The following is a 17419-nucleotide window of genomic DNA, read 5'->3' as shown; positions in this document are numbered from 1 at the left end:
TACTTTTGAGAATTTGGTTCCACTGCAACTGATTCACTAATCAGTTGTTTGTTTGTTTTTATTTGAGAGAGAGAGAGAGAGAGAGAGAGAGAGAGAGCAAGCGCACATGTGAGCGGGGAGAGGGGTAGAGGGAGAGAGAATCCCAAGCAGGCTCCACACTTAGCACAGAGCCTGATGCGGGGCTCAATCTGACATCCCTTGGACCATGACCTGAGCCAAAATCAAGAGTTGCACGTTCAACTGATGGAGCCCCCCAGTTGCCCCATAATTTAAAATTTTTTGATTCACGGGCACCTGGGGGGCTTCGTCAGTTGAGTGTCTGACTTCGGCTCAGGTCATGATCTCATGGTTCGTGAGTTCAAGCCCCGCATTGGGATCGCTGCTGTGAGCGTGGAGCTGGCTATGCATCCTTTGTCCCCGCTCTCTCTTCCCCTCCCCTGCTCGCACTCTCTCTCTCTCAAAAATAAATAAAACATTAAAAAAAAATTTTTTTGTTTTGATTCACATTTCAAATGGGATCAAATTCTTACCTCAGAATAGTACAGAAACCATGAATGAGGAAACTGGGGTGTATATTTACAACTATTTTTTTAATTTATTCAGTAAATATCTACGTAAGCCCTGAAACCCTAAGGATATAAAAACTGTTACATGGGAAGACTATAGGAACTTACAGTCTACTAGAGGGAGACATAAACATAAGTTTGGTAAAAGACAAACAAACATAAAACTAAGGAATAAAACAAAATGCTGAACCTCTAGTAGGGCAGGACTGAAATCTGTCACAAAAATCACACAATAAAGCTAAGGCCAATCAGAATAGATACACACACACACTGCATTAACCTTAAAAATATTATTTAAAAAATCAGAAGTATGAGAACACTAGAAGTGAAGCATCAAATTTAAAAAGTATTAATGAAGGGCGCCTGGATGGCTCAGTCAGTTAAACGTCCAACTTCAGCTCAGGTCATGATCTCAGTTTATGAGTTTGAGCCTCACGTCGGGCTCTCTGCTGTCAGCACAGAGCCTGCTTCAGATCCTCCGGCCCCTCCCCTCCCAAATAAACATTAAAAGAAAATTTTTTTAAGTATAGATGAGTACTTAGCCAGGCCTATGCTGCCTAGAATGTAACAATTTAAGAAGGATATTTGAGTATTTCAATTGTAAATGGACACTTACTAGTTAACTATAAAACCTTTCAATGATTGCTTTGCCTGATAATTCACGGTGATATGTATCCAAGAAATGAGAGAAAGTATGGCAGAGTGAAAAAGAGTACTGAGTTTAGAATTATAAGACAGAAGGGTGCCTGGGTGGCTCAGTCGGTTAAGCATCCGACTTCGGCTCAGGTCACGATCTCGAGGTTCGCAAGTTCAAGCCCCGCGTCGGGCTCTGTGCTGACAGCTCAGAGCCTGGAACCTGCTTCGGATTCTGTGTCTCCTTCTCTCTCTGCCCCTCCCCCAACTTGTGCTCTGTCTCCTCTCTATATCAAAAATGAATAAATGTAAAAAAAAAAAAAAAAAAAAAAAAAAAGAATTATAAGACTGAAATCATGAGACTCTTAGATACCTCAGGCAAGTTATTTCATCTTCCAAAGGTCCCTTTCAGCTCTAAAGGTCTATGATTTTAGACCCTTAGCTAAAAGGAAATTTTATATTAAAACCATTTTGGACACCTCCTCTAGTCCTCACCTAAATAAAAACAGCCACTCAATTCTTTTCCCCACTTTATACACACAGATTTCTATTACAACATCTATCAACATATTTGTTTATCTATCTTTTCTTCCCATAAAATCGATTATGGCAGGGGCCATGCTTTATTTGTTATATTCCAGTACCCACCACAGTGCCTGGCACAGAGTAGGCACTGCGCTGGTGGGGAGGGAAGAATGGACTAGAAGAAGTGGGGAGGTACAGGGAGAGGCAGAGACAGGCAGAAGTGGAACAGGGGAGGAAGAGCAGGAGGAAAGAGTAAAGAGGGAGAGAGGGAAATTCTGCTTTCTGTAGAGGTGATACAGGTGGGCCCTGACAAGGAATCAATGACTGCTTGTCATCTTTGGATATTTTCCCAGTTCCTACCAAAAGTAGTTCCACCGTTACTCAAGCCTGCTACCTGCCAGTTTAGATAATAGTAACTTACTTTCTTGTCATACAGGTAACAGTTGTTAAAGCGTCAAACATCTCTGTAGGACCCCCTTCGTTTTGAACCAGGATGCTGGTAAATAACTTAAAAACACACAGGACATATTAAATTCTTTTTAGAGGCCCCATAATACCTTGGTCTTTACCTTGTACATAAAATATCCTCAATATTAAAGAGGATGAAAAGTTTTCATATGATTGCATTCTCTCAGAATTGAATTTCCTTGATTTTGGTAATTGAATCGAAGTTATATAAGAGAATGTCCATGTGTGTAGGAAATATACATTTTAGTAGTTATATGTAAAAGGGCATGAACCCTATGATATACCCTTGAATAATTAAAAAAAAAAACATAAATGTGTGTATGAGTACATATATGATATGGAAGACAGAAAAAGAGAAAGAAAATGGAGCAAAATGGGTGAATTTGGATAATGGATATATTATTCTTGTAACTTTTCTATAAATTTCAAATTTCAAAGTAAAGTATTACCCAAAAAAGTTAACTGCTCACACATACACACACAGAGACAACAACAGTGATGTAAAACCATGTTATTATTAAAGTTTACTCACATGGAATTGAACATTCCCATTAGGGCAGTAAAACAAAAGCCAATTGCAAACATGGATTTCATTCGGACCTGTAAAAAGACCAACAATTGTCATTTCACACTAAAGAAAACTGCCACTAACACACACCCTCAAAAATTTTGGTTTCACGTCATGTTTAAAAGGCCCTTCACGGCAAAAAGTTGTTTATTGGCTAATCCGCCCTCCACCTCCAAGCCCTTCTCCTTGTCCCCTACTGATGAATGGTATAAGGGTAGCCGTGCAACCCAATTCTGGCCAATGACTTACAAGTACTGAATGGGATTTTTAAAAGGGATGAACTTGGCCAGCATCCCGTTAGGCCTTTTGCTCATTCTTCTCCCTCGGAACGAAGAACATAAAACCTGAAGGCAACGCACTATCAAATAACCGAACAACCATAATCTAAGGATGGCTAGATTCTTAATCTAGAGTCCTTAAGGACATTACTAACCTGCCACACCAGCCCAGGACTGCCAAACTCTGGACTTCTTGAGCAACTAAACAATCTTTATCTATTTAAGTCATTGTTGGTTAAGTATTCTGTTCCTTACAGCTACCTTCTTACTTAATTACATATGTGGTAAAAGTATAAGTAATCAAAAGATCAGAAAAATGTAAGATTAACAGTTGTTATCTCTGGGGGGTCTCGGCTAAGCATCCAACTCTTGATTTCAGCTCAGGTCATGATCTCACGGTTCGTGAATTCGAGCCCCGAGTTGGGCTCTGCACTGGCAGTGCGGAACGTGCTTGGGATTCTCTCTCTCTCTCTCCCTCTGTCTGCACTTCCCCTGCTCGAGTTCTTTCTCTTAAAATAAATAAACGAACTTAAAAAAAAAAAATAGCTGTTATCTCTGGATGACAGGCTTATCAGTAATTTTTCTCTCTTCTTTCTGTAGTTTCTGAATTTGGTGTTATAAACATTTATAATTATGTCAACAGAAAAGTTATTTTCAAAAAGATGCACTTCTGAGTTACAGCTTTAAATTAGTAAGAATTTTAAGAAACGGAAGATAATATAGTAAAGGTCTCTCAGTAAGCAAAGGCAACTGTTGCACAGTTCAAATGTCCTGTGTTAAACATACAGAAATTAAATAGAAAAATTAGTCAAGCCACATAATTAGCCTACCTATGCCTTAGACACGCTTGAACAAACTCTACCGCTTACAAATAATGAGTAAATGGGTAATAAAATCACTTGTCTTCACACTTTATGGTGTGCCTGACACTCAGGACAAAAGGCCTCTAAAGAACAAAGGCAACAATAAAGGCCATCTCTAACGCTTCAACTCAGATACTGGGCTGACACAGGTCACCAGAAAACCAAAGACTCAGCAATGACATGAGAAAAGAAAAAGAAAATAGATACTTCAGGGGCACCTGGGGGGCTCAGTCAGTTAAGCATCCGACTTCGGCTCAGGTCATGATCTCATGGTTCGTGAGTTCGAGCCCCGCGTCGGGCTCTGTGCTGACAGTGCGGAGCCTGCTTGGAACTCTCTCTCCTTCTCTCTCTCTCAAAATAAATAAATAAAACACATAAAAAAGAAAACAGACTACTTCATTTAAAACACACGGGGGAAGCTATCAAGAACTGTGTGAGAGGGACAAATTATGAGCTCCGGACAGCCCAGAAGAGTTCTTCCTACTACTGAAATCAAAGTTTAAGCCCAGGAGCATATTTTCACTTCTGTCTGGTCCAGGAACTCCCAGGACATTATGGGGTGAATTTCTGAAAAGGTAAGTATGGTGTACTTAATGCAAATCAGGGCCTTTTGCTAAAAAAATATTTTGTAGTTTATCACAAAATTGTACTTAAGACTCTTACCATCGATAGGTCTCTGTTGTTATTTTTCAGCTTCTCTTCTTGCCTCTCTGAAAAGAATTAATGAACTGGTTAATATACGCAATGCGGAGCACAAAGCAGATGTTAAACTGTCACTGACTGGTGACTACAAAAGCACTTCTGTCTCAGTATCACTTAAGAAGATGAGCTGAATACCTGGAACGCTGTATACTTCATATTAGCAAACAATTCAAGTGTATCAGAGCACTAAAATATTTCAATTTAAATAAAATAAAAAATTAAAAAAATTTTTTTAATGTTTATTCATTTTTGAGAGAGACAGACACAGAGAGACAGAGAGAGACAGAGCACAAGTGGGGGAGGAGCAGAGAGAGAGGGAGACACAGAATCCGAAGCAGGCTCCAGGCTCCGAGCTGTCAGCACAGAGCCCGACACGGGGCTCGAAACCACAACTCAAAGTCAGACGCTTAACCGACTGAGCCACCCAGGTGCCCCTAAAATAAGAATCTTTACAGATTCATTAAAAATTATCTCTGGTATTTAGTGGTTTTTTTTTTGTTTTTTTTTTAATTTTTTTTTTCAACGTTTTTTTATTTATTTTTGGGACAGAGAGAGACAGAGCATGAACGGGGGAGGGGCAGAGAGAGAGGGAGACACAGAATGGGAAACAGGCTCCAGGCTCCGAGCCATCAGCCCAGAGCCTGACGCGGGGCTCGAACTCACGGACCGCGAGATCGTGACCTGGCTGAAGTCGGACGCTTAACCGACTGCGCCACCCAGGCGCCCCTGGTATTTAGTGTTTTAACTCCACATTAAGGTATACTTTTACACTACGTTGATGGGAAGTGTAAACATAATGACTGCACTTAGGTTTCAACTTTGAGTTACTACTCATCTCTGATCCTTTTCCCCCTTTCAGTTTCTTCAAGACAGCATAGTCTAAAAAAATAAAAGCCAATCAAGATACACTTAAAATTCAAGTTCTTTCATACTACAGACTAATCACTCCACAAATAAACAGTTTTACAGGTAAGTCACTTAGAAAGCTAGAAAATTTGACATAGATTTCAAGAAAGTCGTTACACACACACAACCCCGACTGCTGAAGAAGTCTCAAGTGTGCGCTAATGCCCTTATTTACCATCTTCCCATCAACATAAAGGGTTTCATGGTTTCTATGAAGAAACCGAGACCCTGCAGAGGGTAAGTGACTTGTCAGAGATCACATAAGCCAGGACTAGATCCAAGTTTCCCAACTGCCAGCCCAATATTCTGTATATACACTATGCTATCGCTCTCTTTGATCATGTATTATTATCACCGGGATTAATTTATTCAAGAAATACTTATTGATTACCTACTACATGCCAGGTACTTTTCTGAGCAGTAGGGATACATGAATGAGCAAAACACACAAAAATCCCCACCCTCCCGGGAAGATTATAAAATCAAAATATAATATCCTCTAAAATTAAAAAAAAAAATCCACCATTAGAATAAATTGGTGTGAGGGCTAGCAAATTTGGATAGGTAAAGGAAAGGAGGATGAAGAACAGGCCTACGGGAAGACTGGCCTGCAGACCGTACCGCAGTTTCCCAACAGTACACAGTGGGATGAATATATGATCTCTTGCCCTGAACTGCTCCTATCCAGTTTGTTCTCCGTGGGAGGAAAGGATATGGACAGGAGACAGGGGGATGCTGCGGGTATACGGAAGAAAATAAACGAAAAGCAATGAAGCTGAGGTCTATCTTGGGGGAAGGAGCTCTTTTTCTATCCGGGCAGTCCTCTTACAACATAACAAGACATTTTTAAATTGTGGGGTTAAGGACTGGGGTATGAGATGATGAGAAGGTAGGCTTAAAATAACTAGAGATGGAAGGGACTACTGCTAAGAAATTTTAAAAAGTTACAGAGGGGAGCCTGGGTGGCTCAGTCGGTTAAGCATCCGCCTTCGGCTCAGGTCACGATCCCACGGTTCATGGCTTTGAGAGAGCCCCACGTCAGACTCTGTGCTAACAGCTCAGAGCCTGGAGCCTGCTTTGGATTCCGTGTCTCCCTCTCTCTCTCTGCCCCTCCCCTGCTCATGATCTGTCTCTCAAAAATAAATAAATGTTCAAAAGAATTAAAAATAGATAAAATAAAATAAAAGGTACTTATAAAAGGCACTTATGCTAGAAACGTGGGCATATCCCTGACTCCCTACTTTCTCATCCAAACACCACATCCTATTAATTTTACCTCATATTTATGAAACCCTCCCCCTGCTCACCTCCTTCCTACCACATCTGAATGAAGATTTCTAACCCCTCTTACCTATGTTATTTCAAGTCTCCCAGCACGTCTCACTGCCTCCAAACTTGCTCCCTCAAATCCATCTTCCACGTAGCTGCCTGTTAGATCTACCCACAAGGCAGAACCGACCAAAATTGTGATGCTCCCACGCTTAAAATTCTGGCATGGCTTTTCATCCTCAAGAGCATGTCCCGGCGTCACCTGCAAGTCGGCCGTCTGGCCCTGCTTATTCTGCAGCCTCATTGCTAACCCCCTCCCCCCACCCATTAAGTTTTATGTTGCTGCAACACCAAACACCCTCTATATGAAGTTTTTCTCTGGATTCAACGTCTTTGTTCATGAAGTCCTTTCTACTTGGATGACAAACTGTCTCAACTTTCCCTGGATTGTTCTCATTTTAGCTCTGAGAACCACACATCCCCCAAAACTCCTCAGTCTTGACCAACTGGGATTTCTACCTAGAATGTTTTATCCTGTCCCTATCCAACCCCTTCCTAGTTAGCTAGTACTCAACTTTTAAGCCTCAGCTGTCTCATCTCCTTTTGAAAATCTTGATTCCTTAGTCAGCATTATTCTATGGAGCTTTCTACAATATGAAAAGATTCTGTATCTGTGCCGCCAGTAAAGTAGTCACAAATTACATGTGGCTCCTGAGAAAAGAAAATGTGGCCCAAAGTGATAGAGGAACTAAAATTTTAACTTAATTTAATTAATTAAAAAAGCCAAACATAGCTAATGGCTGCTGTACTAGACAATGTAGTCTTAAGACACTGGATTAGCAGTCCTTTCTTTATGCTTCCAGAATATTCCATATACATCTTTATCATTATACTCACTGAATTTGTACATTCTGTTATAATGATCTGTTTCTATACCCATAAACTCCAAGAGCCAACTAGATGGTAGGCTCTTGGAGGACAAGGAACCTCTATGCCTTCTTCACCTCTGTATCCTTAGTAACTGGCATGTAGTTAGTTGCTCAACATTGTAGTGTGTGCTCAACAATTGTTGCATGAATGACTCAGCAATATAATAAAAGTTGATCTGAAGATAAAGCATACCAAAAACCCTTTTCTAGGAAGAGTAGTCCTTTATGAGAAAGCTGGTAGCCTAAAGAGGCAGAAAAAGCAAAAAGAGCCTCAAAGTTGAGAGCAAACTAAAGCGACGGTTTTTCTGAAGCTCTATTCCATTTTTTCCAATTATGTCCAAACAGAAACTATAACCCTAAGTATTGTCAAGGTAGGCTGTATGGATACATGGCTTAACAAAAATATAGCAACACAGGTATATGAAACATGCCAACACTACTATAGTTCTTGAAGATTCTTCAACTCAAATTGTTATTAAGTACTGACCATATACAAATAAAGCAGTTTTAGTTGGGTTTTAAATAATTCAGAAATAAGTTAATATTCACTTGATTTTAGAGGAGGTAAAAAACGCAAATTTCTTAGATGTTTGCTTCACTCCTGCCTAGCTCTGATAAATTCACGGCCGAGCACGATCAGCTGTACAAGATGTAGTCAGATGGCATAGAAGCTAAGACTAATTCTCATTAGTCCTACTAATGAGGCATTTTAGTCATGGGCAAGTAACAGCTGATTATGTCTGAGGCTGCCTAAAAGGCGTACGTTACAGGAGCGCCTGGGTGGCTCAGTCAGTTGAGCATCTGACCTTGGCTTAGGTCATGATCTCACGGTTTGTGAGTTCAAGCCCTGCATGGGGCTCTCTGCTGAACTGTTGCTCAGAGCGTGGAGCCTGCTTCAGATTCTGTCTCCTCCTCCCTCTGCCCCTCCCCCACTCACGCTCTCACTGTGTCTCTCAAAAATAAATGTAAAAAAAAATTTTAAGGTGTGTGTTACATATTTCACTGATTCCACTTTTCACTAGGGACCATTCCCAACAGAACAGGACAAAAAAGACACATATAAAAAGGTAAAGTTGATTTTTAAAAAGACGCCTTGGGGCACGTGGGTGGCTCAGTCGGTTAAGTGCCGGACTCTTGATTTCAGCTCAGGTCATGATCTCACGGGTTCGTGGGATCCAGCCCCGTATTGGGCTCTGGGATGACAGCGTGGAGCCTGCTTGGGATTCTCTTTCTCTCTCTGCCCCTACCTTGTGTGCACACTGTCTCTCTCAAAATAAGTAAATAAACTTAAAAAAACAACAACATGTAAAGTGCTTACTTCAGTGTGCTGTAGATGGTTAAGTACTCAATAAATTCTGACCACTATTTTATTTACTTACATTTTTCTTTAACTAATTCACACTAAAACTTTAAGATTCAACTAAAACATTATCTCTTCAAGAAAAACGAATCCCCTAGCTTGGTTTAAATACCCTTTCTCTTTACCTTTATAACACTCAGAATATACCCCTACAAAAGTATTTCCCATACGGCATTGGTCGGTTTTCCCTCTCTGAATGGACTTCTAATAGAATTTTTTCTACTTTTGTTTCTCTGGTGCCGACCAGAGCACCTGAGCCAGAGTAAGTTTACAGCAGTTTCCTGCCACGGAGCTAAATGAGTCAGCCATTTAGAAACCATCAGCTACACTAAATTCAAAACCTTTAATCAGAACAGGACGGCAGCACAGTCCAGCTTGATAGAATTCTCTCCTAGGATATAATTAACGGCAGTGACCTAGGCAGAGACACAGTTTCTGAACCAAACACACAGTTTCACAGTTTTTTCCTGATTTCAGAATAAAGAAGTATCATAAAGTATAAATACAAATCATATCTCATCACTTATCTTTTCGGAACAGAATTACATTTTGAAATTAAGTTCTAAAATACGCTGAAAAACCAAAAACAGGTATTACTCTCCAGATCAGATAAAAATTACGTAGCAGAAAATTTCCTACCCCTGGTGGATTTCCATCATTAGTCAATTCTCATTAAGGAAGCCATGGCAACAATACAAGTTACTCAGACTTAACTGGAAATAATGTCAGATGTGAAAAAAAATACACTTTTATCAAACTATGCCAAGAACCCTCAGCCAAGTTCAAAAGCTACAATGGTCAGCATCATTTTACAAAAACTAAAATTTCAGAGCTAAGAGAAAAAAGTAGCAATTGCTTGAACTTATCCTACAAAATGGACAAGAGACAATCAAGGGAATGTATTCAAGTGCTTTGTAAACCACAAAATTATACAAACATGAGTTACCACTGTTAACAACTACATTATATTTTCATTACCTAAGAATTTATTTTTCTAATTTAAAATTTTTCAAATTTCCAAAATTTATTTCTGGTAAATTTTGTGTATACCAGTAACTCATCTTACCTATTTTCTTCTTTTGTTGTCGACCAGCTGACTCTGTTATTGTTTCCTTCTTCTTTTCCACTGTAAACACAGTAATATGGCAAAAATTAATCATGCATTATGCTAATGAAGGAGGCTTTACCACAGCTGAACCAATGAAAGAAGCTCACAAGAAAGTTACACCTGCCTTTGATTATGGTCATGAGTAAGTCACCTGATCTACTCCCACACCTGGTGGCAGGACAAGGCAGACACAGCAATCTAAGGCTAAAACAATACTGTAAGCATCACCAAACACCTATAATGGACTACATAAGGCCACAATAATAATAACTGATGGAACATAATAAAAACTAAGATGGCTTTTAAGCCATCAGCTGAGGGTGATTGCCTTAGGTTGAGTCTAAGCATGATTTTCAAATTCTGCTCTCTCAGAGAACTACGGTTACTTACAGTTCATTCTCATATTCAGTCCCCTCCAGAAGGTAGGGATTCATTCATTCTGCTACTGGTGCCAAATAACAGGCACTGTTCTAGGTAGATAAAAAGATAAACATGATCCCTGCCCTCTGAGGAGCAATCTAGTGAGGGCAGACAATCGAATAACAATTATAGTACAGAAAACTGCCACGACAGACCTATGCACAAGGTAGGGAGATCAGGAGAGTCAAAAAAGCTAAGACTGGGGTGCCCGGCTGGCTCAGGCAGCAGAGCATGCGACTCTTGGGTCTCAGGGTCATGAGTTCGGGCATCACGCTGGGCATAGAGATTACTTAAAAACAAACAAAGGAAGCTAAGACCAACTTCTTTGGATGCATTTCAATTAATATGATGATAAAAAAAGTAAAAGCAAAAGTAACCTTTTAAAGAGGAATAATGTGAGGCGCCTGAGTGGCTCAGTCGGTTAAGTGTCCAACTTCGGCTCAGGTCATGATCTCACAGTTTGTGGGTTTGAGCCCCACAATGGGCTCTGTGCTGACAGCTCAGAGCCTGGAGCCTGCTTTGGAGTCTGTGTCTCCCTCTCTCTCTGCCCCTCCCCTGCTCGCACTCTGTCTCTCTCTCTCTCTCTCTCTCTCAAAAATAAACATTAAAAAAAAATTTAAATAAATAAAGAGGAATAATGTAACATATTTAAATTTTATATTTACTATCTTTGATCTATCCACCTATCATAGTCCACCTATGAATGCACTAAGAATAGGTATGTCAAAAATTAGCTTTAGTTTATTTACGTTCTTTGTTCTGTATATTATCTCAGCATACTTCCCTTACTAGCAAACAGTACAGTACATGTATTATTTCTAAAAGTTGTATTAAAGGGGCGCCTAGGTGGCTCAGGTCGCTGTTTGTGGGTTTGAATCCCGCGTCAGGCTCTGTGCTGACAGCTCGGAGCCTGGAGCCCGCTTTGGATTCTGTGTCTCCCTCTCTCTCTGCCCCTCCCCTGCTCGTGCTCCGTCTCCCTCTCTCTCAAAAATAAATAAACATCAAAACAAAGAACAAAAGAAGGGCAAGTAACATAAGATTTGTGTCTTGAAAAAATTACTCTAGATGCACTATAGAGAATAAATTCGAGTGGCTGCAGGGAGACCAATGAGGAGGCTACCGCAGTAGATGAAATGAAACACGATACAAGTTTAGACCATGTGGTGGTGGCAGGACTGGAGGGATGTAGAGAGACTGAAAGCTTCCCAAGAGGAGAATAGTAACTTGAGGGTAGACTGCACATGCAGAGTGAGGGAAGAAAGTATTCAAATCAGCAAATTCTTATGAAACATTTAGTACGTGCCAGTCACTGTTCTAGGTGCGTGGAATATATCAGAACAACAACGACAAAAACCCTGTCCTAGTGAAGCTTTTGTTTTAGCAAGTGGAGATAAACAATAAACAGCAACACAATACACAAATAAATCATATATCAGAAAGTGACAAGAACCATGGGGGAAAAAATAGAGCGGGATATGGACAATGAGGAGTCGTCGTGGGAGAAGAGATGAGCAGTTTCAAAGACAGTGGTCAAATGAAGACTCACAGAAGTAAACTCTGAGTAAAGATTCGAAGGTAAGAGGCTTGGCTGAGCAGACATCAGAGACATGAACATTCCAGGCAGATGGAAGAGCCAGTAGAAAGGTCCCAGCACAGGAGTATGACTGATACACAGTGAACAGCAAGCAGGGCAGTGTGGTCGAAGCAGAGTGTGTTGAGAGGAAAAGTGTATCAGAGTAGAAATGGGGGAGGCTCTGTAGGCCACTGTAAGGACTTCGGCTCTTCTTGAGTGAAAATGGGACCCCATCACAGGGTTATGAGCAGAGATGGGACATGAGCCAAGAGTCTTTAAAAAGGCTCATTCTGTGTCATCTTGGGGACAGACCACAGGTAAACAGAAACACCTGCTGGAGACTGCGGCAATAATTCAGGCAAAGGATGAAGGTGTCTTGGACTGTGGCAGTCATCCATGGAGGTGATGAAAGGTGGTCAGATTCTGAATGTATCCGAAGGTGGTGCAAAAGTCTTAGAGGCGGGGTGTGAGAGGAGAGTTAAAGATAATTGCACAAGGATTACGGCCTGAGCAAGTAGAAGGATACACTTGCCATCATGATTGCTACCAAGGATGGAGGCTTGGAAGTGAGAAACAAGTATTCAATTTGGATATGCTGGGTTTGAAATGTGTATTAGACATTACAGTGTAATTGACCAAATGAGACATGAATCTTTAAAAATTTCTTTGAGTATAGCTGACACATAATGTTACATTTCAGGTATACAACATACTGATCCAACTCCTTTACATGTTATGCTAAGCTCACCACAAGGTGAGCTTTTACAGGGATGTATGAATCCCGCGTTAAGAAGAGAGAGCTCAGGATATAAATTGAGGTGCCGTTGCCAAACATAGCACATGATTGAGTTCACCAAGGGACTGAGTATAGAGATTAAAAATAGGGGCGCCTGGGTGGCTCAGTCAGTTGAGCGTCCGGCTTCGGCTCAGGTCATGATCTCCTGGCTTGTGAGTTCAAGCCCCGCGTTGGGCTCTGTGCTGACACCTCAGAGCCTGGAGCCTGCTTTGGATTCTGTGTCTCCCTCTCTCTGCTTCTCCCCTGCTCGTGCTCTGTCTGTCTCTCTCTCAGAAAATAAATAAACATTAAAAAAAAAGAGAGATAAAAACAAATTTGGAGTCACCAACAATAGGAGGTTAAGAAGAGTAACCAACAAGGAAACTGCAACAGAATGATCAGCAAGGTAAGAGCAAACTCTGAAAGTCAAGTGAAGAAAGGTTCACAGTCAAGGTTTCAGGTTTGCACTATCGGAGGCATGGAGGTACCATTCACCACATAGGGAAATACTGGAAGAGGACCGCATTAGTGAAGGTAAAGATAATGAGCTTGGTTTCTATATGTGGAGGTACATTATCCACATTGAATAAGTGAAGGAGCAGCAAACTATAATTTTAAAAGTAGAAGTTTGGATTCTAATTCTTTGTTTGCTGAGACATTAGTATGTCATTTAACCTTTCCGAGCCTCAATCTCTTTTCTATACAGAGACGGTAATATTTATATAACCATAAATGGCTACTATGCGGATCAGGTGAGATACTGCAAAGAAGAAAACCCTATAAACTCTTATGAAGACATAAAGGTATGTCATAGAATACAGAAAGTCATAGAAATGTTAAGATACAAAAGTTATATTTAATCTTTAAAAGGCAGAAAAGGACACTGAAAGCCACATCAAACCTGGAAGGAACCATTCACGTAATGCCTCTCGCAGCTTCCTCAGCTGCGTCCTGGAGAATTCCTGCTGTATTTCAAAGACAGCAAACTCTACGTGTTCTTAACCTTCTCCTCAAACTCCACCAACCTCCTCACACATCAGAAACCTGGCTTATCCCTGAAGACACTGCTTACCTTGATACTAATCATAATGACCTACTGGTCCCCAAACACACTTTCTTGTTAAAATGCCCACATTTTTGCACACATGCTATTTTCTTCACCCCAGATCCTTCCCCCATCTCATTCTCTATCCAATTTCTAACTACCCAAGGAGGACACCAAGGCCATCTGCATCACAAACGCTTCCAGGGCTGCTCAAAAGTGAACGGGATCTCTTTTTTAGAACCACCACAGCACATAACGAGTACTTCTCATGTCCCGTAGCACTGCCATTTGTATTACACGTTTTGCATAAAAATATCCAATACTGCACTCCCATATAGGGAGCTACAGCTAAAGGCTGTTGCCATACTCACATTTTTTACTCTGTTTTTCCACCTCCGCTTTCAGTCTCTTGTACTTGTCTGTCCTGTACACCAGGACCCAGGTGATGCCTGAAACATCAAAAGCAACATGCTAATAGAGAAATGTCTATAACGCTCACAACAAACTTATTAGTGGTGACTGCTGGGTAAGGAGGGATTTCAACTTTTTGCTTTATATTTACCAGCAGCTAACTTTTTTCGAATGTTAAGACAATGGACTCTTCAACCAAAACAACGGAGACATGATATGAAGGTGTCTCCACAAATACGCAAGTGAAATCTACCCTAGCGACCCCTCCCGCTCCTGTTCCCGAGTTACCCCGATTCCCTGGATGAGCCCTCCCATCCCAACCCTAAGCAAGCAACGCTCGCGACCACTCCCTTGGTGGCCCGACGGTCCCGCGCCTTAGGATCCTTCCCCTCGGAAGCTGATCAAACGTCAGAGAAGCAGCCGCTCTCACCCTCGGCGAGAAGAGCCGTGCACACGGAGATAAAAACGATGAGCAGCGTGTCCGCGAACATGGTGCTCATCTTGCGCTTTCCTCTCTGCACTCCCACCCGCCAGGGGGGAAGCGCTCGAGAGCCAGCAAAAATAAAGCGAAAACGGCTTCCCTAGATTTCAGGACCACCGAGCAACGCTCTCTGACAGCCCGGAGCCACACTTCCGCTTCCGGGGCACGGCGCCGGAAGGGCTACTTCCGGAGAGTTGCGTGGCCGCGCGAACACAGCGGGAACCACGCCGCCCCGAGGGCTGGCGCCCAGGCCCAATCTCGCGAGAGCTGGGCCTTGAGCGGCCGCGCCGGAACTGCGGCGGCGAGACTGGGCCCAGCGGCCCTAGCACGCCGGGTTGTTGGGATGTCCTCCTCCCTGCCGGAATCCACTGTGCCCGCTCGTCCGCACCTCCGCCCCAGCCACACCTCTACGGCCGGTCAGGTGGCTTATTGAACGCCTGCGTTAGGTGCCAGGCCACGGAGTTGGAGCTGGGGACGCGGAAATCAGTTAGTCGTGGCTGCTGGCTTCAAGGAACGCCCGTCCTAGCGAAGGAGAGAAACTTGTACAGACGGTGCGATTAGGGTTTTAAGAGAGGTGTGGCCCGAAGGCTGCTGTGACCCAGTTGAGGGGGTGGTCAGAGACAGCCGCGAAAGGAATGGGAGCAGTGCTTCGAGGGGTAGGAGTGCTTTGCGGGGAAGCAGAGGCCTTTCTAGGCAAAGACGCGGGCGGTGGAGAGTACGTGGTGTAGTGGAGCAGTGAGTGGCGAGTCCAGAGAGGGGTCATAAACCCAAATGCCGACGGTGGGGGCGTATAAATCATCTTATGCAGGCTGGGCACAAGGAAACGATGGGAGGCGCTAAGCATGAACGAGGGAGCGATCATTTTCTCTGAAAGGAACGATGGGTTCTCAACATCCGGCCAGTTTCCCTGGGAGAAGGAGCTCCCAGTGTTGATTATCTTCGCGCTTTCCAGGAAAATACCGAAGTCTTGATGCATGTGAACGTTCAATCTCTAGATGCTGGTAACTCGTTTTAAATGCCGTAGCAGTGAAAGAAAATGCCTCAGAAGCTTGGTTTCAGCCTGTGCAGAGGTTTTCAGCTTTTTCAGACTGATTATGTCTGAGTGGAGTGTGTGTTTATGAAAATCTGGAAGCTGGCTCAACTGGCTCCCCTTGGCTTGTACTTTCTACCACTGGTTCTTTTCACTTAAACTCCGATGTGCTGAGAGTTCTGTAATGCTACTTTTGGCCTTTTTTAGTTTTATGTGCATTTCTCGTCTCTTAAGAGTTCGCAGCAGAGAACCTGTCTCCTTTGAACTATGAATTTCTTTTTTTTTTTTTAATTTTTTTTTCAACGTTTTTTATTTATTTTTGGGACAGAGAGAGACAGAGCATGAACGGGGGAGGGGCAGAGAGAGAGGGAGACACAGAATCGGGAAACAGGCTCCAGGCTCTGAGCTGTCAGCACAGAGCCCGACGCGGGGCTCGAAATCACGGACCGCGAGATCGTGACCTGGCTGAAGTCGGACGCTTAACCGACTGCGCCACCCAGGCGCCCCTGAACTATGAATTTCTATGTGGTAGTAGGTACAGAGGTAGGCCCTGTAGGGTCAGAGAGGGTGATTAAGATAGTATTGCTGACTTCCAAGTTCTTGGAAGTCATACATTATAATAAGGTATAATCGAGGTATTTGTAAAATATGCGAGCATAGATGAAGGCAAATTCGTTTCTTGGAGGAGTTGAGAAGACTTCCCATTGGAGCTAGACCACCATAGGACTAAAGGTTTGGGTAGGGTAGGTTTCTATTCAACTCTGTATCACTTGTGTAAATATTGAAGCACAAGAAATGCATGACTTTTTTTTTTTTAATGGTGGGGTTTTTTTTTTGTTGTTTCTTTGTTTTGTTTTTTTAGTGTTTATTTTTGAGAGAGAGGAGAGTGCAAACTGGGGAGGGGCAGACAGGGAGGGAGACACGGAATCCGAAGCAAGCTCCAGGCTCAGTGCTGCCTGCACAGAGCCCGAGACGCAGGGCTCGAACTCACAAACCGGGAGGTCATGACCTGAGCCAAAGTCAGACACTTAACCCATTGAGCCACCCGGGCACCCCATGACTTTTTTTTTTTTTTTTTTTTTATGGAAGTACAGTTGACACACAACGTTACATTCGTTTCAGGTGCACAAGGTAGTGGTTCCACAGCTATTATGCTCTGCTCACCACAAATGTTAACTACCATCTGTCAAGAACATGACCTTTGAAATCAGACCCGGTTTTCTGTTCTAGGTTTGCCACTTCATTGACAGTTGTCCTTGAACATCTTGTCCTTGAGCCTGAGTTCCCTTATCTGCAAAATGGTGATAATAATACAAGCTGCATAAAACTGTTCAGAGGATTAAATGAGAAAGTATATTATAAAGCATTTAAAGCTGTGCCTGACACAGTTCCTCAAATCCAACATGTAAGATGAAACATAAGCGGCTAAGAAAAAATAAACAACTAGGGAAACCGTGACGCGCCGTCGATTGTAAGATGCATGCCATTCAGAGGTGTTAAAATGCGGGG

The 17419-nt window shown here is 42.3% G+C and overlaps 1 protein-coding gene across 1 annotated transcript in view; it reads right to left on the bottom strand.

Moving 5' to 3' along the window:
* Positions 1-15048, bottom strand: part of TMCO1 (transmembrane and coiled-coil domains 1) — a 39835-nt gene extending 24787 nt beyond the window's left edge. Inside the window, exons 1-5 of the mRNA XM_058702433.1 lie at positions 14830-15048; positions 14360-14437; positions 10134-10193; positions 4565-4611; positions 2725-2792 (exon numbers count right to left, since the gene is read on the bottom strand). Of these exons, the coding sequence (XP_058558416.1) occupies positions 2725-2792; positions 4565-4611; positions 10134-10193; positions 14360-14437; positions 14830-14899 (323 nt within the window). The 5' untranslated portion in view covers positions 14900-15048. The remainder of the gene's footprint in view (positions 1-2724; positions 2793-4564; positions 4612-10133; positions 10194-14359; positions 14438-14829) is intronic.
* Between the last annotated feature and the right edge of the window lie 2371 nt (positions 15049-17419).

This window comes from Neofelis nebulosa, chromosome 15 (genome assembly GCF_028018385.1).
Source record: "Neofelis nebulosa isolate mNeoNeb1 chromosome 15, mNeoNeb1.pri, whole genome shotgun sequence".
Taxonomy (NCBI): domain Eukaryota; kingdom Metazoa; phylum Chordata; class Mammalia; order Carnivora; family Felidae; genus Neofelis; species Neofelis nebulosa.
This window is presented reverse-complemented; position numbering and strand designations above follow the sequence as displayed.